The 22,846-nt window shown below is 34.4% G+C and overlaps 1 protein-coding gene across 6 annotated transcripts in view; it reads right to left on the bottom strand.

Moving 5' to 3' along the window:
- CNOT4 (CCR4-NOT transcription complex subunit 4) overlaps nucleotides 1–22,846 on the bottom strand; it is a 122,581-nt gene that overhangs the window by 18,868 nt on the left and 80,867 nt on the right. For 4 of the 6 annotated variants that reach the window (XM_045565339.1, XM_045565341.1, XM_045565340.1 and 1 more), the window contains exons 8-10: nucleotides 17,876–17,933; nucleotides 15,336–15,585; nucleotides 13,921–14,418 (exon numbers count right to left, since the gene is read on the bottom strand). In XM_045565339.1, coding sequence (XP_045421295.1) covers nucleotides 13,921–14,418; nucleotides 15,336–15,585; nucleotides 17,876–17,933 — 806 coding nt within the window. Of the gene's footprint in view, nucleotides 1–7,764; nucleotides 8,996–13,920; nucleotides 14,419–15,335; nucleotides 15,586–17,875; nucleotides 17,934–22,846 lie in introns of those variants that run through there. The other 2 variants (XM_045565343.1, XM_045565344.1) reach the window with 1 other exon arrangement.

Here is a 22,846-nt window from a genome sequence, read left to right as displayed (position 1 = left end):
GGGCACCAGTATTGTAACCTCACTGCATTTAAATAGGGTCTTTGGTTCCTTTAAAAAAAAATTGGGAGAAAGACAATAAAAATAGAACATTTATCCTGTAATCAGAACACAGCAGAAATAAATACATGAAAAGTCACAGAGGAATGGTCTGAGATGTTTTCTTCTGCTACATTCACTAAGTGGAGGATTTAACTGAAAATTACTTTATATAAAAATTAGCACATGTACTCATACTCAACTGCATATGCATACAAAGAAAGCTAGGCTTATAGTTTACCTTTGCTAAGCAAACTCTTTCTTACATAATGCTAATTAAGCGTCGCAAAGACAGTAAGACTATCATTACCATTTCAAAGCTATTCAGAGTTGCTTCAAACATTTTTACCTACTCAAGAAAGCCAATCTCCTAAGGGTCTCTTGCTTAGAGCTCCATGCATTCTTTTTTATTTTTTTAGAAAGGGGTATAAAAGTTGTTTGATCCCCAAGTTTAAGTAGTACTGCTATGCAGAAATATGGAATATTTCAAAGTTTAACATTCGACTTTTGGCTTACTGGGTCTAGAAACAGCTATTACCACACAGCCTCAGCAAGGAACAGGCCAGTAGTCTCACGGCTGGAGTGCGTTATTTATTTTGCTATTTTTCATGGAGATAGTAAGAATGGTAATGGGGCACTGACTTGTACACCTTAAAATAGTTAATTGTATGTTATGTGAATTTTGCCTCTATAAAAAACAAAGAAAGGTACTGACTACTTTAAAGGCTGTATATATTATATAGAGGGAAAAAGCTTTTTGGGATGTTGCTTTCTAACAGCACAATAGTGGGTCTGAGCACCAAATAGGAGCCAGAACAACAAAATTGTTCTAAGCACGGTATGTTCCAGGGTCAGCTTGGAGCTTCCAGGAACCTTTAGAATAAAGGTGAAGTATAGTACAACAGTGAAGTCAATAGTTGCCTTAAGAAGTGTGATCAAGAGGAACCTGGAGAAAATGAATTGGCTCTTAAGGTCAACAATTTCCAGCTGTTTCGTGGAGCGTCTGGGTACTTCAGTCCAATTCTCAAGTGGCTTAGGTTACTTAGGCTTGCCTTCAGTTCTAGGTACCTAGCAGGTGTAAAAAGTAGATTTTTTTATAACTCAAACCCAGGGCAGACTCTCTAAAAGGCCATGAAACAGAACAGATTCTCCTTAATGAATTAACTCTTGAACTATCAAGATTGATTCTTTGAATAGCTCCTGATTAAGGAAGCTGCAGGTTGATATGACCAGTAATATAAGGTGGCTAGATTACGACTCATGGAAGCAAATCACAGAGCAGTAAGGAGGTCTAAGGAGCAATGGTTTCTCAATTCACCAGCATGGTTTCACAAACCCAGTACACTTGAGCAATGATTTGTAATCTGAAGCATTATCATTTTTAAATGTCACAGTTCATATCTCAGCTGACATATATGGAAATAAGTCCGGTGAGTTTAAAAATATCTTAGTGTTATGAAACTAAGGTTGCCTCCGAACTAAGAATATTTGCTATTAATTGAATAAGGAGAAGAAATATATAGTCGGCCCTAGGTATCTGTGGGTTCCACATTTGTGGATTAAACCAACCTTGGATGGAAAATATTAAAAAAAAAAAACCATTGTGTCTGTATCAAACAGGTACAGACTTTTTTCTTGTCATCAGTCTCTAAACAATATAGTGTAACAACCATGTACATAGCATTTACATTGTATAAGGTATTATAAGTAATCTAGAGATGACTTAAAGTATACCGGAGAATGTGCGCAGATCACATGCAAACATTACACCATTTTATATAGGGGACTTGAGTGCTCGAGGATTTGGGTATCAGTGGGGCTCCTGGAACCAATCCCTCCCAGATGCTGAGGGACGACTGTATATAATATCTTCATCCTGCTCTACTACATCTTCAGCAGATTTTCCTAAAGGTCACTCCTAAATATACAAAATACAAGAACCAAGAGTAGATTAGCCCAATAATTTGTAGATTTTATTTATTCACACAGTATATTCTTTTTGGGGAAAAATTATCAAAATATTTTTATAACCTGTTATGATAAAATTTTTAATTTCTCCCTACTCTTCACTAATATATAACTTTTAATTCTTATTTGCTATAGAAATAAAGCAGAATGGCCTAATCCAACTATGTAGGAAGAGATACATTCCCTTTGTAGATGGAAGCCTATGCTTAAAAAAAGCTTTTCAGTTTGCTTGTGAGCAGCCAGCTCATCTGTAGCATGGGCTCCTCAACTACCAGACTCATCATATCTAGTACCTAATCTCTCTCTCTAAATCTTTCACAAGTAACATTTCTACCAGCTAATCCCTCACACTCACTGGGGCTTACTTACACCTGTCTCATCTCATCCTTGGCTTTTCCCAGGCCTTCCCTAACACTCTGCTTCCATGTCCTCCTATCGTGCTTTGAGGAAGGAAGTTTTCCCTTGGATCATTTTCAACCTACAGAAAATCTGACCCAGGATTCCTCAGATATACAATGCTTTCTACAATTCTCTCTCATATACTTTGACTTCCTACCCTTATAAGACTGGAAGGAAATGGGGTAGAGCAGAGACCATAGGAGGTTATAAAAGCTGGCCTTCTTTCCAACCTGCAGCTCTAAGGTTAGACATTTCTACCTACCAAATTTTCTCTGGTTCTCATTCATCATTTAGCATTCAGTGGTCATCACACTGACCAGTCTCCTTAGTTGTCAATTCCTTAACAACACTAACCTGTTCTTTGTCCTCATGAAAATCTAAAATCATTCAACTCCCTTCCACATCATTCAGACCATTGGTTCACAGGAAACTGCCTTAGTGGACTCTTTTTGGCCACAAGATTAGGTATTTCAATGTGGCCTTTTTGAATATCTCTATGTCCTTGTCTTCTTCACCTTTCAACCAAACTGTCAATATTTACTTTCTTCCACTAATGCTTTGTGCTAAACCAGAGGACCACACAAAGCCATACATATTTGAACTCTAAAAATCTTTAAGCTGACTCTTATCTTTACACAGCAATTCTTTCATTTATTTCCAATGCACATCTGGGCTTTTTCTTACAGATTCTATTTTTAATCTCCCTTTTTAACAGGCTACCAACTCCATTCTCTCATCCCCATTTTCAAACAATAATGCATTCTAATAATTACTGATACGAGTCCCTTCATCTATTCTCATTTTCTCTAATCTTGCCTTCTCTTTCCCTGATCTTCTCCTTGCTCTCACAAATCACCGAGGAAGATATGGCCCACCTATCTCTCTCCTTTTTAAAATAACATACGGCTGGGTTTTTTATTTTATTTTTTAGAGACGAGGTCTTGCTATGTTGCCCAGGCTGATACTGATCCTCCTGCGTCAGCCTCCTGAGTGGCTGGGATTACAGGCACAAGCCACGGTGCAGTTCCTGGTGGTCCACCTCTCTTAAAGCTAAACCACAACCTCATCTCAGGAGACTATTTCCTTCCACCACCTGAAGACATCTGCCATCCTCCTGAATTAGCCTATCTTCTTTAAAACACTTGATCCCTTCCTCTTAATTGGCTCTGTATGGTCTGCCTTTAAACACTTAGGTCTCTTTATAGCAAAGCAGTGCCTTCTAAGACCTAGCACCCATCTAGTCGGCATCTTGTTTTTCTTTTCACCTTTGTTGTCAAATGTCTTAACTAAGTAGTCAATAATTGCTGCATCCACATCCCTGATACTTCCTTATTAATTCTAAAAATCTGGTTTCCATTCTGCACCTTTCTATGAAAGTTGCATTTTTTTTTTTTTTTTTTTGAGACAGAGTCTCGCTGTGTTGCCCAGGCTAGAGTGAGTGCCGTGGCGTCAGCCTAGCTCACAGAAACCTCAAACTCCTGGGCTTAAGCGATCCTACTGCCTCAGCCTCCCCAGTAGCTGGGACTACAGGCATGCGCCACCATGCCCGGCTAATTTTTTTTTTTCTATATATATATTTTAGTTGGCCAGATAATTTCTTTCTATTTTTAGTAGAGACGGGGTCTCGCTCTTTGCTGAGGCTGGTCTTGAACTCCTGACCTCGAGCAATCCACCCGCCTCGGCCTCCCAGAGTGCTAGGATTACAGGCGTGAGCCACCGCGCCCGGCCTGAAAGTTGCATTTTTAAAGATCACCAGAGACCTACTCAAACCTAAAGACCTTTTCTCAGATCTCATGCTTCTAATTTCTAATTCATAATTTCTTCTCCAGTCCAACTACACTGCTCTTATTTGTACTGGACAGCAATGGCATACTGGAATTGTTGTCTAACTGGTCCCAATAGCACAATCAAATCTATTACCAAATTACTCTTTTTAAAATGCTACAATCAAGTCACAGCTTTGCCAAAAAATCTATAGTTCTCTACCACTTGACCATATCCACATCAAGACTAAACTCTTCTTCCTAGTTTTCAAGGCTTTAAGCACATCTATCCCAGCTTACCTGCATACCTCAGTCGAGTCTACCTCCTTACTGTCCTTCCCTTCCAACCCCTATAGACCATGTTAATTTCTCCCTCTCATCCTAGGTTCAATCTGCATCCTTTACTGTGCTTTCTCCTGCCTTCATCTAAATTTAAGCCATCTTTCAAAGTCAAAAAGTCCCACACTCTTTTTATGAAGCTTCTCCCTGTACCAGCTCACAATAACTTCTTTCTCTAATTCCTACCTTTACTTTTATATCAACATAGTGTCTGATTTGTTCACTAAACATTTCATGTGTGAATACTTGCATGTATTACTGCTATTTATCTAGCACAAGCAGGCACACATTAGGTACTCATTCAGATAGAGACATAGCACTAAGGGTAGAAGGACTAGCTTAACACCAGAAAATTTGGCCAATTTTGTAGAATACAGACATATATCATTGTTTGGAGTTATCACTTCTTTGTAAGATAATTAAAAAGAAAAAGTTACTGTATTTTCAATTGTATGATAGCCAACTCTCAAAGCCAATTAAGCAGATTTGGTAAGACTTTGTGATCAAATGACCCAACAAATCCAAAACCTTACATATACAATTCAACACAGCATAAAATGTCCCCCAGTTTATACACACACACACACACACAAATAACTTGGTGGTCTTCATTTTGTAAGATTTCAATACACCTGCAATTTGTTCCCTTCTCTCGGCTTTCTCAGGCAATGTCTCTGTGGGAGTACCTCCCTAAGGACCCGTGTCACAGCAGAAGAGAGCTCTGGCAATTGTCAAGGTGCTTGGAATACCATACAAATAGGAGGAGCCATGTCAGTAGAAATGTGCACAGACAACATGCTTTAAAACTGTTTTCTTTAAAAGAACACAGATATAGAAGGCTCTACTTAATTCTCAGGGACATAAATAAAGGGTAAGAGACATGAGCATACACACACATAAATTAGAATAATGAATGTATGTCTTTCCTATGAAGGGTTTTCACTTCCCTCCAAATACAAATAAGTACTCAATACTCTTTGTTGCCACTGTCAGAGCGGTTACTGATATGAGCCTGGACTGCTATGGTAGTTCTTGTGATTAAAGTGTATCAAGAGCTGACCTGATAGAAATAATGTGAAATAAAACTGTCATTAGGCTGTTATTGTTGGTGATAGGGTCTGTATTTTATTCAACCTTGTATCCCTTAAGATCTAGCTCAAGTCACTACACAGAATAGGTACTCAAATATCTCATTAATGCTTTGTTGAAAGAAGGGGAGACTATACAAAAGCTGGAAAAACAAAATGCAGCAGTAGAATGAAAAAGAAAGCATTGTTAATCAGAAAATATTTTCTAATGAAATCTTTGAGAAAATAAAGAGGCACTTGACATTCACCACACAACTAAAATCATTCAGTGCTCTATTCAGTCTATTCAGACTCTATTTCATACAGTGGTACTAAAAACACTGCAAGGCAGCAGTTTTTAACTCTTTTTCTTTTTCTTTTTTTTTTTTTTTTTGAGACAGAGTCTCACTTTGTTGCCCAGGCTAGAGTGAGTGCCGTGGCGTCAGCCTAGCTCACAGCAACCTCAAACTCCTGGGCTTAAGCGATCCTTCTGCCTCAGCCTCCCAAGTAGCTGGGACTACAGGCATGTGCCACCATGCCCAGCTAATTTTTTTCTATATGTATTTTTAGTTGTCCAGATAATTTCTTTCTATTTTTAGTAGAGACAGGGTCTCGCTCAGGCTGGTCTTGAACTCCTGACCTCGGGCGATCCACCCGCCTCGGCCTCCCAGAGTGCTAGGATTACAGGCGTGAGCCACCGCGCCCGGCCTTAACTCTTTTTCTTGAAGGGGAAGGGGTGTCATCAAATCTTTCACAATCTATTAAAAATGGACATATGTAACAGACAAGAAAAGGACATGCAGACAAACCTACAATTTTGCATGTAGTTTCAGAGTTCTGAACTCCAAGTTAAAAATTCCTGGGTTAAGGAAAAGACTAGTCACTTTATGAAGATTAAGGACTTAAACATGTACAAATTTTCCCTTGCGCATGATGGATCATGCAGAAATGTATCAAAAACAAATTTGAAGCTTTTAAAGAATTTCTCATTCTTTGCCATCATTTTGGATTCATTTTGCTTGCTATGTGATGTGGTGCTTTCTTTTATGTGTTCTGTCATTTCTTCTGTACTTTAGTGAAAAATTAATTATGACTATGATTTTAAGATTAAAAAAACAGTATTAAATAAAATATTAAGTAAACAAAAGGTGAGGTCTACAAGGTCGAAGAATTATAAATTGAGTTAAAAGAGTATCTTTAGCCATATATAAAAATTTAGAAGATGAAATCTAATTGCCCAAGCAGCATTTTCTTCATTCATGGTGTGCCTGGAAATGGAGGCAGGGAGGAGAAGCAGGCAGGGAGACGGTTTTGGGATTCTATTCAGGGATCTGGCAAGTCTGGGCAAACTACCTGACAGTTGTTCTGCACTGGTTATGAATGAGAAAGGAAAGGAACAGCTATAAAGAAAAAAGCCTTATTTAACAGGTGTATCTCTCAATACCAAAAAGTGAGTAAAATGGGAGCTATCCACCTGCTATGTCTTCTTAAGAAGATCCAGACAACAAAAGGCCTTACACTGAAGGCTGGAGAGAACTATGAGCTAGTAAGCATCATTACAAGGAGTCAGAGTTTATTAATAAAGCCCAGGAGCCTTAGCCCCACAGGAGACATAAGTGAAGTCTCTGTCTCTTACAGCAAAAATGAAAACCATAATTAAATTAGGATATAATAAAAGGCTAATGTTTAATAAGTCTACAATATTTTATTGGTACTTTCTAAACTGGTAATTTTCTTGTAATGTCTTAAAATCACCTCTGAATAGAAATTAGACTAATATTTATGACGAATTTTACAAAAATCACTTAAATGGCTAGACAGCGGCTTCTCTACCCTGTTAATCAAATCTAAGGGTACCTAAGAGTAGATTTTAGCTTACCCCAGTATACCTTGGAATAAGGCCATTTAATTTGTTGCATTATATCTAATAGAAAGTAACCAGATTCCATATAAAGAGGTAACCTTGAAAATTCTAACCCCAACACAAGTATCATCTCCTAATAACATATTTTTTTATTATTATCTTAAGCCCTAGGCTTCTTTTTTGGTATTCACATTACCCCTTTCATACCTTTTAACAAATTAAGGCATACCTTTTATCACAATTGTTTTTTAAAATCTCAAGAGGAGGTGTGACTTTCCCCTTCTTCCCAGATGCTTCATTTAGGCAGAATATGGTCATGTTTTCTGAATCAGCTTTTGTCCACTGGTCAGGACTGAGTTCAGTTTCTTTCTTTTATTATCAGTTTTAAAACTATTTCAAGAAATTCTGTATTATCAAAAACATCACTTCACATTATATCCTAATAAAGTACTCTACCATTCTCTTGATTCACTAAGGTTATCTATTACAACGTAGGTGGCCTAATTTTAGAAGACACCCACTCTCTTCTCTTCTTAGTCTCATTCTGGTCAGGTACTTATAATATCGTCTTATTATCACATTTTCATTATTAATCAATGAAATTTCCAAACAGATATCCCACAGAATTACTGTTTGTTCAATAAAAATGTTAAACACTGCTATGGTTGCTTCTCACATACAATGTTTACCCTATATTCAAGTTTCTGATAAGTCAACTATAAGTTGAAATTCTGTTTTTGAGGCATTTCCTGGTATACTAGGCAGTGCATTAGAAAAGAGATTATATTGCATTTAAGCTATAATATAATAATTATCTTTTAACCATCTATGTATAATTAACAACCATTCAAAAGAAAGTGCAAATGTGCAAATGAGAGAGAACAAAACAATTTCTACAGATGTAATGCATAATATAAGATATAAATCTAGACAACTAAAAACAATTGCTGACAACATCCTTTTGAGCATTAAATGACACCACCAATTTTATGTTATATGTATTCTTTCTTAAGTATTCAAAGAATGCAATAGACATTATCTTCTTAATTTTCAAAATTTTCAGGAGTAGATTAGGATATTACCATTTTTTCACATATCAGAAAACAAGGAACTACGATTACCTTTGTATATTTTCAATAATAGAGCCAAAATAAGAACAATTCTAGCTAATCTCATCTGGGATCTTAATTAGCACTACAAGTTTATTTGTATGAGTTCAAAATAGTATCACTCATGAGAAACAATGCCAAAATTATTATACTAATAAATTATGTTAAAGGCCTAATGAAGAAATACTCCAGCAACTATGAGGTAACACGCTAACTGTAGGCATGAGGAACGTTTATATTGGCTCTTTTGGGTGTATACATTAAAAGCAAAATCAGAAAGGAATCATGCAAAAATCCGGTTGCCCATGCAAGCACCCCAGAGTCTAATCCTCTCCTCTCAGTTCTGTTGTCAGGCCACAGTAGTGTGGAGACTTGTAGGCTGCTGTCCTTGTTGTAATGAATGGGAAGAGGCTGACAGTGGCATGGTCGAAACCTTCACCTCTTCTTCCCCTGTGGAAAAGTCAGTCATGGTCTAGTTATGGGTGACTAGATTTGTTAACAGTCCCTTTAAAAATGATCTCAATATTTGGAATACTGATACATATATAAAATACATGCTTAATGTATGGAATCTGGGTGTGAAACAAGACATGAATTTTAAAATATAAGTTTATCAAGTACCTAGAAAGTAGTTATACTCTAAACACACCCTTAATTTTGTCAAAGGTAAGAACAAATATAATAGATTTAGATTATAAGTATACTACAAAAAAAAAAAAAAAGACCAGGAAAGCCATTCTTTTCCAAGCCAATTGGACCCCTTATAAATATAGATACTCCTAAGGGTAAATAATATTTTGTGAAAAAATTAAAACTTGATTTACAGAATTAAAAAACTGATTCTTAAAAAGAGGAAAATTATAAATCTGTGTTTCAAAGTAGTATTAAAAAACATGAAATAACAGATATAAATATTAACTTAGTAAATTAACTTAGTAAAAAATTAACTTTAGTAAATTGACATAGCTAATCTGAAAATTCAATGTGAACTTCTGAAGTAACTGGAAAATAGTACAATACTAACAATATAATGATCCAATTGACTGAAAGTGAGATGACTACTTCTAGGTCAGAGAACTATACAGAAATGATATCAGTTCTCCTAATTATAATTGATTATTATTTGACTACAAGTGACTTGTTTCACACGTGACTCAAAATTCAATCAAGTCACTGATAAAATAGTTAATATAGAAACAAAGACAATTTAAAGAAAAATGCCCTCTCATAAATAAAATCTGAATTAATAAAAACATGAAAAAAATCCAATCCTAAACAGTTTCAAATATTTTTCAAGGTATCTTGAAACAACAATGCTTACAGACTTAGACCTACTATTATTTGTTTTCCAAATAATTTTTATAATTATGGAATAAAAACAACTTGGCAAAGAGTTCTTTGAAAAACAAATCTGCAAAATTACATTTGAAAAGATAACTGACAAAGTGTAGAAAAGGAGTTTTTCAATCCATAGAACAGGTTATTTCATAGTTTTTCAGCAAATTGGCAAAGATGCTTATAAACCCCAAGTACATAGCAATGAGACTGTGAAGCAAATTTTAGCCTAGAGTTCTTGGTGAGAACATGATACTAATGAAGACTAAGCAAGAGATTGAAGTTAATAAAGTCCATTCTATTTTGTAACTATAGGCCACATATCTCTGAGCTGGGCCAATTTGTCTCATGAATAGATACCGTTGATAAAAAGGGACTTGCAAGTGTGTGAGAGCAAAATCAATTACCACGGGAAGAAAGCCAAGTTAAAACACATGCCAGTGAGCTTCATTTATGAGGGAGAGTATCATTGTTGTAGTGTAAAAACTTTTCCGTTATTGAATTTAGGATCTGGATTCTTATTCTAATTCCACTATTAATTGAATATGTGACCTGTAACAAATTATGTAAGCTTTCTGGAACACAGTTTTACCATTCCTAAAATGAAGGAATTGCGTAAGTCGCTTTTTAGGATAAGATACGTCACTTTTTATAACAAAGGTGTATGGTTCTAATAATAAAAAAAGAATGAATGGACTTACTATAACTGCCCACTAATCAAATTTTCCCAAGAATATTCATTTGAAAAATTCTTCTAAACTTAGCAAACCAAATGTGAAGCCCAAAAATGCTGCTAAAAAGATTTCACCTAATTAAGGAAATAACTAATTTTAAACTCAAAAATGTTTTTAATCAGACAAAGGAAAGGGAAGCTGCATTTCTATTAAACCTCTGGCAACTGTTCTTCCCATGATAGGTTTCAGATATATCAATCTTTAATAATTAACTGAAACAAACCAAAAATAAGAATTTAAGTACAAATATATAATAAATGAAAGCTGTAAATGTATGATATGTAAGTGACTGCCACCTCTGATTTGCTCCTACAGGTCAGGAACCCTATTTTGCTCTACATAGCTAAAGAATAAAAACACATGCCTTTCCCACGGTAGTATTAGTTTAAAAGTAGCAGGTCCCACAGAAACAGTAAGCATTTAATGAACAGGTATCCTGTAGAAGGTACCAGAATAATTGCTGGAGGACACAAAGTTGAACCCCTTTCAATAGCTCAACTCAAGTATAACTAAGTTACCACTTCAGTGTAGGCAGGTATCACCTAGGTATTAAGTTGCTTAAAATTAGACACATTAAGATGTATATAGTTTTCTAGATTTTTACTTTCTGTCATTTCTAATAATTACTGAAAATCCTGAATTATCTGGCTACAATTATACAACTATTCTGCCCTAAGGTTTGGCACATTCAGTTTTCTGAGGTACATGCCAAATATTTATAAGCCATGAGAGGATTTTGGTGTGACTCTTGATAACAATTTTAAATATTTTGGTACATTAAAACTAAAGTTTCTCCAGTCACCAGAGCCTTAAAAATAATCTAATCATAAGCTTAGCCACAAGTCACCATTTAAACACCAAACAAGTCTGCATAGACAAAAACTGAAAATGTGAAGTAAACTCTCCCCACTCTCCACCAAATACAACAATGATTTAGAACTTAAAGCTGGTGACTTAATTTTTAGCATCTCTGGAAAAAAAGTTTTTAATGCTCTATGGTTGAGTATATGGTAAAATTAAAAACAAAACAAAACCCACAAAGATAGGGACATATTTAATGCTACATTTTTTTTCATAAAGTATCTACTTTAGATGAAGATTTCAAATTACTAACATGAGGACAACCACACTCACAAATCAGAGATTTCTCATTACCAGTGTGGCGTTTCCAGAATATCTACTGGCTTGAAATATTTGGGTTAAAACTGCTCTTCAGTGCTAAGGGACAATAGATTATGCAATTGGAAGAAGAGATAATTTATCAAAGATGGTCATGTAGTAAGTCAAATAAAAGTACAAAATGAAGACAACTAAGAACTAGAGTCCCACAAAGGCATCCTACTTCCTATCATATCAAGTCCACGCTGTCTTGTCTCGTCAGAGCTCCTCATCTTCTCATCCGTTTTATCTATACAATCTAAGAAGCACCTCCTGTTACAGAAGGCAGTTGTATTGCTTCTTAATGTAAGGACATACTAATTCTTGCCTCTATGCCTTTATTCAGGAGGTTTCCATCAACATAAAAGGCCTTTCTCTTCCCCTGCTGCTAATCCAAATCTAAGACACCATAGTAGATCAATTCCTACTTCTTCTATGATGAAGCCTCCCCAACAATGATAGGCTACATTGATGTCTCTCAGATTCCAGTATCACACAAATAGTTACCACTTTCATATATGATTTTAATTTTATCTCTTCAACTATACTACAAAGTACCTGAAAACAGTACCCATATTTTATGCTTCTTTTATATCCCTCATATAGCCTAGTTTATTGTAGGGCAAATAGGAACCCAAGTATTCACTGTAATTGGTTTAATACTTTATTTCTGGGAACTTAACTTTAACTTTTAATGTTATAATCAGTTATGAGATACAGTACTAGTTATTAAAATGCCACACTTCTAAATGATTAAAACAAAGCAAAACAAAATAGAATTACTTTCTAAGATGCTATCTTGAATGAAAGAAATAAAAAAGGACTAGGAACTGAACACATTATTTCACAAGTGAATAACATGGAGATGAGAGGACTTAAAAACGTCACTCTGGATTGCCTACAAACTACTAAAGTTAAATGACCAAATATTGTATCATCAATGTGCAAATCATTACATTAGGCACTAACAAGCTTATGTAAATTATCTTCACTGTAACAACTGTTAACTTCACTATGTCAATAGCTACAAACTATACTTTCTTAATCTAGCTACTTGTCTAGAACATGAAATGTTGTTAGTCCCAATCGGAATAGAGGCTAAGAATTTTGATGGATTTTTCTAAATTCATCTATCAACTTTACTAAAAACAAGAGAATGAACATCTTGTTGGTAATAACACACTATTATAATAACACTGTGCCATGCCATACCTTAAATACCATGACAGGGATAAAAATAGATTATATGAATTATGCAAGGAACTATTCTAACAGAGTGAGGAACTATTCTGTTCTCCTTGAGAGAATCATGAGAGGAAAAAAACTTGTTTCTTTCCACATCATCTCTAAAGCCCAAATTAAATAAGAATACTATTAACAAGAATGACTTCCTCAGATATAGAAGATACTTCATCTAAAAAATATTATACAGAATATTAAAACCCAAAAGTTCTGAAACCTTCAAGGGTAGCAGTACAAAACCAGAAGTATTTGTATTCTGGCATCAAATTTATATTACCTTATATATACCTAATATTTTTCCCCAGAAATAAAAACATGACAAATGGGAAAATACCTTTCCTTGAATAATTTCTTTTTCACAGAAGGATATGTCTGTAACATATGATATGCTATATGAAACATTAATAACCAGAGTTCTCAAATATTAAATATTAATATATAAGCACAGTTTTGATGTGTGTGTATGTGTGTTTCAGTCAAAATAAGTAATTGCCAAAAGTAGTTAGAGAGTGGCTTTATCCCTCATGCTCTCATTAATTATCAATTAAAAAAATTTTTTTAACCACTTTACTTTTAGAATGTAAAATCTGAATTTTTACCATGGTGTTGGACTTAACAGCATCATAATTTCAAAGACCATTTTTTCTTTTTGCATTTATATACCATATGAAAGTCTGGTAAATATCCTATTAACAATTACTAGGTATAATACTCCACCATCCTTATAAAGCTCAATATTACAAGGCATTTATCCAATTAAGTATTTTTTAGATTACGATATAGACTTTGAAATTTCCAAGACTAATAATAAGTAATCTTTGTTATTCAATAGTTCCCTCCCTATCCACCCAACAACCTGAAAGCATGAGTTATTCACAAATTCTCAAAGGCTTTAAATGAACCTACCTGCTATAGGGATCCCTCCCAGACCTGTGTTGTGCTGTGGCGGGAGATTCAAGTCCAAGAAATTACTATTTGAGGTGGGGTTTGCTGTGTGGTTCAAGTGCATGATGCTATTGCGTGGAAAGGCCATCCAAGGATAGCGGGCTGCCTGGCCTGGAAAACTGAATGAATTATAAACCGCTCGGTGCTGCTGAAATTGAGGGAACCTCTGTGGCAAGACTGAAAAGGTACTATTGAGAGAGTTGGCATTTGTAGGTGCAGCAGGATGCAGGAATCCAGAGCCTGGACCTTTGGCGGTTGTAGTGTGTGAAGAGGAGTTCTGAAGAGATGTGGGTGAAAGGGAAGGTTGGTCTTGGACGGACAGTTCCTTCTCAATCAGGTCTGCTAAGGCTTTTCGAGTGACATCAAAGGGATCAAAACCCAAGTCATCCTCTGGTTGTTTAGAAGAACCAAAGCCAAATGCTGCTTGCCAGTCTGTAGAGGACGATACTGGGATTGTTTCTGTTGGGAAGAAAAATAGTGATGAATATCAATTACATAGTTCACTTTCAAACTTAATGAGTATCCACACTAGTGAAAGTTAAACATGTCATATTACAGGATAAAATCAAGTGCGCGCAAAATCTGTATGACTTCTTAACACATTAAGATCACGTAATTACAAAAGGCTTTATATACTTCTAGCAGTGATTTCATACTTAAGTTACTAACTTCAAAAACTGAATGATACAGACTGATTTTGCCCATCAAGGGGAAAAATGTACTTGATACCCAAATTATATTCTTAACCATTGATAATCAAACTAGTATAAGTCATTTAAATGAAATAATCTAACAGATTTTAATTAGTAAAGTTTATTTTTAAAAATGTACTTATCAAAGTATAAATAATTTTGAATATATGCTTCATATACCACTAAGAAAAAATATAATTTAATAAACTATCTATATAAATCTGTACAGTTATTGTTACTTTTATGCTATCTTTCACATTAATAAGAGAATTTAGAATGAATATACATGGAAATGGCTCAAAAATGCCAAAACACAGCTGTTACTATTAAATAAATTACCTCTTTGTCAGTTGGAGGGAAAAAAATCTTAAATTTAACTATACAAATACAAATCTGATTAAAAATGTAAGTCCTCAATAATTCCCAGAAGAATAATGTTTTTATTACTGGGAAATAAATTACCCTTGATTTCTGGAGGAATCTTTTTAACACATTAATTTCTAGGTCATATAACAATTTATCTAACCATCTAATTCTGTGTGGTTTAAATGTTTATATTTTTATAAAAAGGGAGTGGAGAGAAAAAGGATAAAAACATATTTACCAATGGGTTTCATTTCATATCAGTCTTGTCAGTCTATCAACAATATGTCAAGATTAGTACTCGATAGTAGTATCATATACCTGATGTGAAGAGGCTCTGTGGTTCTGGTGCTGTAGGCCAGTCACTAGAAGTCTGTGGGGAGCTGGGGAAAGGAGGAAGCCCACTTGGGATAGGGTTGGGATGGCGAAAATTGTCTGAGAATAACGACTGAGACTCTGTTACTGCTCCTTCAAAAGGAGACCGTGCACTGTGATTGGATGAACTGATGGGGATGACTGGATTGGATTTTGATAAACCAGGTGGTGGTGAGGGCGTATCACTGTTAGATATCTGAATCAAAAAGAAAAAAAAAATCAATACATGTTTATACATTTTAACAAACCACAATTTAAAAGGTCTGCAATTAAATGGATTAGAATAGTGGTTGTCTTCAAAACAGGGTACTTGAAGACTTTTTAATGAAAGCATGGAGTTTCAGAATATCAATTAAATCATTAACTTACATATGTACTCTTTTTAGAAATTAATCCAGCTGAAAAGAGTAAACAAGTCTCCTTTTTCACAAAGAAAAGAATTATTTCTCATTTTCTGAGATTTCGCTATAGTATTTTGCTCAAGAATGAAAACTTTCCAGGGACCAAATACAAATTATTAGAAATATTTGGATTAGTGATAAGAGAGTAACTGACTCTAATGACTAGACTGTTTTGCAAACTAGGTGATTCCCAATATTTTAGTTTTCAACAAAATTGAAGAAAGAGATTAAGCTGTTACAAGACACATCCTTAAAAAATAATTTTATAAGTAGTCTTGGCAGAGTGCAGTGGTTCATGCCTGTAATCCTAGCACTCTGGGAAGCCAGGTGGGAAGACTGCTTGAGCTCAGGAGTTTGAGACCAGCCTAAGCAAGAATGAGACCCCATCTCTACTGAAAATAGAAAAATTAGCAGGGTGTTGAGGCACATGCCTGTAGTCCCAGCTACTTAGGAGGCTGAGGCAGGAGGATCACTTGAGCCCAGGAGTTTGAGGTTGCAAGTGAGCTATGATGACACCACTGCACTCTACCCCAGGGCAATAGAGTGAGACTGTCTTAAAAAAAAAAAAAAAAGTCTTTATATATGATTCTTAGGTATTTAATACAGAAGGAATTCAAAAATTTGAGTGATACTGATACAATACTCCTCCTTCTTCCATCTACTTATTTATATGAACAAAATATCTCAATACTTATATCATAAAAAAAAGAAAAATATAGCTAGATTGCTGCTGAAACTTGTCTCATTTTACCACTATGTAATATTCACCTAGGGATATATAAAAACTAATTTTAAAATGGCCCTATCTGTCTCATTAGGAGATGAATTTCTAATTTCAATATTTATGTTTAATGGTTTTTATAAAAATTTACACTTGTATAAGTTGTTCAGATCAGCTCAATACTAATAAAATTTCAGAAGAGAAAAATTGGCATTTAAAGCCTGTGACAGCAAAACATTTTTATTTCATTCAGAAATTTAAATGCCTATTTTTGAGAGAAATGTATGCTTTTCAAGCAAAAACTATATTACATCAAGAAAAACTCTATGATGGCAATAGAAATAGAAAAATGAGTTCACAGAAAAAAAGAAATGATGTAAAATTTCTGACTGTTGAAGCTTGTGTATTTTAAAAAATGGATGGAGTAACAAAACATGATTATGATCAAAATATTATGATGGAGTATCAAAACATTCAATTTCTTATTTAAAAGGCAATGTAGCACTTTCATTTAAAATTACCAATATTTATAATATGTTGGAATACCTACTTTTAACTTATGAAAAAATTTTAATGTGAACCTAAAATATACAAGGGGATATGAAGATTTTCAAATTCTTTTATGAAATTTCTGAGCAAAAAAGTTTGGAAAGGTACCCTATTTTAGATCTCGAAGAAGTTATTCACAAATACTGTGGGGATCTGGTCATTCTTTATGGAAGAGATTAGAATTACATTTATTTTACCAATGTAAGATACACAGAAACTTAAGCAGTGAAAAAGTAGCAGGAAAAAAGCTCCCTGGACAATAAGACAAGACAATGCAAACCATGCTCTAATGGTCAGCACCTCAGTTTCACAGTGGATACAACTTTGAACAACTTATCTGGTTTATCATTCAAAGCTGATAGTCATTTGGGAGAAACTAAGGGGGGAAAACTGTTATAGGCAAGTATATTGAATGAAATAGAAAATGAAAGCTGGCAGCAAGGAACAAGGGGAATGTGTAGTAGGAATATAACTTTTAAAAGCAAGAACTCAAAAGGCATGCTAGCCTGGGGCCATTTGGTGTAGAGTCAAAAAGACTAGTAACATTAGCAGACTCTAAGGATACTGATGTATTACCATACAGTACAATAATATACGGTCATAATGATAATTCTGAGTCATCAAGAAAGTATTAATCTATACAGTGTGTGGAAGAAAAGAAGGCTAATCATAATACACTTAATAAACAAGTCCCTCAAAAGTGTTTTTAAATTGTGTCAGTATTTAAAATATTTTTCACAAAAATACACTTACAAAGAATACCCTGTTTTGTGAGTATGGCAGAAAAATCAAGTGATACTGTATCCAAATCTTACCTGCTGGGAATTATCACCATTCCCTATACTGAGAGAATCTGAAGGTTTGTCAATGGGGCTGTAAAAAGAAAACAAATCGAATAAAATCAGAATACAGTCATTCTTCTAAAATAAAAACAAACTCCTTAAAAGCCAGAAAAATAAAACATTTTACCATCTTAATAAATGTTTATTGAAGTACTGTGAAGTAAAACACTAGGTTAAATGTCGAGGACACAAAGTATTTCAGATTTCAAATCTGAAAATCCGAAACCTGAACTGCTCAAAAATTCGAAACTTTTCGTGTACTGATGTGACTGACAGTCAAAGAAAATGCCCAATGGAGCATTTGGGATATCCAATTTTCAGATTTGGGATGCTCACTCAACTGGTAAGTACAATGCAAATATCTCAAAATCTGAAAAAATCCAACATCCTAAACACTTCTGATCCCAAGCATTTCAGATGAGATTTTCAACCTGTATAAGATTAAGATCCCTACCATTGAGGAACTTACATTCTAATTAGATTCTCCAAAAACAATGGGTGAAATAATAGTTTATGGGAAAAAAACTACTGCTTACAACAGATACTATTCCAATTAATAGACCAAAAGTCTAGTCCATCACTTGGTTTTGCACAGGTGATAAACACATTCCCCATTATAGTTTCTGAAAAAGTAATGACCCATTTTTCTAGGTGTTTGACAGAGGGCACAAAAGTTATTGAAATGTTCTCTACAGGTTTTTAAGAGCAATAAATTTAATACTTCTATATACTAACCATAACCCTAGACAAGTGTATACATATTGAAATACATATACACACACACACAAATTAGACAAATGAAACACACTTCTGTGCAAATTTGACTCAAACAAAAATATTAATGTTTTATTTCCATATGGAGAAAATGCAGCACCATGGAACAGTAAGACAGCATTGCTTACTCCAAGTCCATTTTAGCTCATCTGACTTAAAGAAAAAATAAAATCTTTATAAGCAATGCAACTCTGACCTAGTGACATCATTTCTATAACTAACTTTAACTCACCACACAAACAAAAAATAAGTACAGCCACGTGTTGCTTAATGATGGAATACGTTCTGAGAAATGTGCCACTAGGTGATTTTGTTATACGCAAACATCAGAGTGTACTTACATAAACCTAGATGGTATAGCCTATTGTTCCTAGGCTGCAAACCTGTACAACATGTTACTGTACTGAATATTGTAGGCAACTATAACACAATGGTAAGTAAGCATTTGTATATCTAAACATAGGAAGGTACAGTAAACATATGGTATTTATACTCTTGTGGGACCACCATCACATACGCAGTCAACCATTGACAGAAATGTCGTTACGCGGCACATGCCTGTGTTATTAATATTACCTCAAATGTGTTGCTCTGATACAATATTACAGGAAAAAGAATTAAAATTCCAAATTTCTCAAAATTATTTTATTCTCTGGAAATATATATGAAGTCACCTTTCAAACAGATAACTTACTGGTACTATGTTTAATTGCTCTAAAAAAATTTAACAATGGCTAGTACCCAATCTGAATCCCAGGTGTATCTTCTACAGAGATATTGCCAGAGACTCTTGATTCTAGCAAACAGATGTGAAGTTTACTTGAAGAGCACCTTCTCATTATCCATAAAATATCAATGAATCAATGAATATAAAGTAATGTGGGTAACGCAAATTATTTTAAGATACAGTTCTGAGCACACTAAGTTTAGAGATATTTGGGGAGACAAGACAGGTGCACACCAAACAAATATCAGGTAGTGTCTGCTATTGAATGAACTGTTTAAACAAAAAAATGCCACAAATCTTCAGAATAAACTGAAGCTACCACAAGTGAGGCAATTAGGGAAAGTTTCCTAGGGGAGTTCAAATTTAAGTAGGTCCTTAAAAAGATTTATACATTAGGAGAAGGAAAGAAAAAAGGGAAAGGGGCAGCATTAAAGACAGGAACGGTACCTGTATCAAGGGTCAAAAGGTCACATACAGGGTAGGACAGAGTTACGGAATTAATATAGCTAAGAAATAGTATGGATGGAATAAAAATGGGAAGGTAAGGATAGAAAGGTAGACAGAGGCCAGACTCCAGAGACCAATGGAAAATTTCTGAGCACAGAAATCAAGCAGAGTTCCAGAAAGATTAATTTGGTGGTGGCACAAAGTACAGACTGGAACATAATAGAGATAATTTTAAAATAAACTTCCACTATTCTTATAATATAAGAATAAGGGCTTCAAGTTGAGAGCAAGAGGTGGTAACAGAAACAAAAGGATGAAAGCAAGATATTACAAAGGAAAAATTTTAGTGTCTAGATCTTGGTTCACCTTCCCAGACACAACCATTAAAGAGCACTAAATAAAAATTTTCAGTATAAGTGAGGTCAGTCTTGCTAAGGTCCAGAGCAATATATAAGAATGTTATTACATAGAGAATAAATCTTAAGGATGTTTCTGGATTACAACTGATTAGAATAATTTACATCATCTTGTCCAACACCCCAATTGCAGTTTTTTAAGCCCCGATTCATAACACCATATGCTTTATCTGTGAAAGTTTTATCGAAGATGCTAATTGTGTCAACAATTCAAAAATAGCTGCTGAAAAATAAGAATTATGGCAACATACCAGTATACTCATGTTCCACTCAGTTTTAGTATATTTGTCTCAATTTATTAATATTTTAATAATTAAATTAAAAAATCAATTATGTCATAGTCAAACCTGATATTATAAGTGCAACTATCAGTGGAAAAGCAGAAAAGAAATATGGGAGAGTCCCTGCAAATACATGTATAACTTCAACAGAAAGAAAAAGTATATTTAAAAATTCCAATGACCATGAACTCCTTAGATCTCTAATGGCTGGACAAAAAAGATACATCCCTAGACTACTACCAACAGGTCAGAGTTCTCACAACTCCACTAGCATCAAATGTAGAACCTCTTTCCTCAGCAAGCTGTTTGCTTAAGGTGTGGTCCATATTAATAAATTTGTTTTACTTTCAACATTCACGCACCCATTATCATGCCATGAAGGTAACTGCTGAGAAAAGGAAAACAAACTTTACTAGTAATAAATACCACATTTACCAAAGAAGAGTGAGACACATACATTCTATTATCTGGACAAGAATTTCCAGGTCCTAATGATATCAGATGTAAGCAGGCTGGGTGTACTAAGACATATTGCATAGGGTTTTTTCATTTAAAAACAAATTAAAACAAAAACAAAACCCCAAACCCTATGGGATTCCTTAAATCAACCTCTTTTTGCAACACTAAAAAAATTGCATTTTGAAGCAAAGGGCTTGTTCATTCCATTTTCAATGGGAAAGATTTTTAAAAACTATTTCTGCAGTACAACGCAGTGGGGCAGAAGCTGCCTAGTGAGGGAAAAAACTCTAGGTCTCTGAAAAGTTGAAGATACCAATTTAGTTCTCAAGGATAGAAGCAAAGAAAAGCAGATAGTATAATCTGAACTAAAGAATGAGAGAAGCAAAAACAAAGGTTGACAACCATCTTTGAAAAGGCTAAGAGTTGGAAGACTACCTATGCCTATAGTTCAAACACTGAAAACAGTCATAATGTTGACAGAAAGAAATCAAGACACTGAAGTCCATAAACACCATGTAGTTGATTGAAAATCACCAGATTAAAAATGGGAGAAGCACTAATACATATTAGGTCTTGTAACACAATCGGGATGTTATCTCTAGAAGGCAATGTTGTGTGTGTAAATCCCCGTAGGTAAAAATTCATTAACATATATTCTCATATAAACAGGTCTCATTAACTTTTTTAAAGTTCCAGTCCTAAACAGTTCTGAAATCTATGGTGAAATTATAGATTTCTTAGGAATAAATGTTTTTAAATTAACCCAACCAGTTGGAATCAAGTACTACGGAGCTTTTATTAATAAAAAATAAATATATAAGTATAAATACATATATTGAAGTATATATTCAGACTCCATCCCTAAAGATTCTGATTCAATTAGTCTGAACTGAAACATCTGGTATCTGATGATCACTTTAACAGAGGAAGTGAGGAGAAACAAAGTAAAAAGGCATCAAAAGTCTCCTCAAAGTCTCTCAGATTATTAGATTTCACAGCTAGAAGGAATCATTAAAATTAAATACTTTATAGATAAACCAAATTCAAAACTCTCTGCAAAAAGGTAGTCAATGACACAGCAGGGTCTCAGTTTGGATCTTCAGATGGTCAGCCAAGTTTTGCTCTCTTCTAACTTGCCCCAAAGACAGTGCTTGAATTTTACTTCCTTTTACTTACTACTTCCTTAGTGGTGATGCCAAATATTCTCATGGCTGCTTTTTAAAATTTGCAACATAAGACCATTACATAGTAGAAGGATAAAAAAAAAAAAATCATTTTCAGGAAGTAGGGGTGGGCCAAAAAAATGCTGAAGTCTGTCTCCCTTGTTTATCAAGTTTAAAACAAAAATAGTCAAAGTGATTGTATTAATTTTTAGTCACATTTGAAAACAAGACAAATTAACTTAAGGACAGAAATTTCACCATCATGTTATTATATGCACAAGTACATACTTACTTTGCTTCTAAATTAAATATTCCCATATTCATTTAGAAGAATTAATTTTAATTTTTCCTGGTCACCAGAGTCCTACATAACTCTGAGATATACTTAAATATTTGCTAACACAATAAATATATTTGTTATTAACAGGTAAAATTTGCCTCTACAGAATATATTTCATTTGATATAGGCTTCAAATAGACAGTAACATTTAAAGTATCATTCTGCTACTAAAATATGGCCACATCTTAAATGGCATAATTAGCTATAAAAAGGGCAAGGAAAAAAATGCCTCAATAAACCTGAAATGATTGTAGTTGAGCACGTATGATTTTAATTGGAATTTTCTCATAACTCTAAGGCCTACTTAACATGAATGAAAACAAACGTTTTGATTAAC

The sequence above is a fragment of the Lemur catta genome, chromosome 11 (genome assembly GCF_020740605.2).
Source record: "Lemur catta isolate mLemCat1 chromosome 11, mLemCat1.pri, whole genome shotgun sequence".
NCBI lineage: Eukaryota > Metazoa > Chordata > Mammalia > Primates > Lemuridae > Lemur > Lemur catta.
This window is presented reverse-complemented; position numbering and strand designations above follow the sequence as displayed.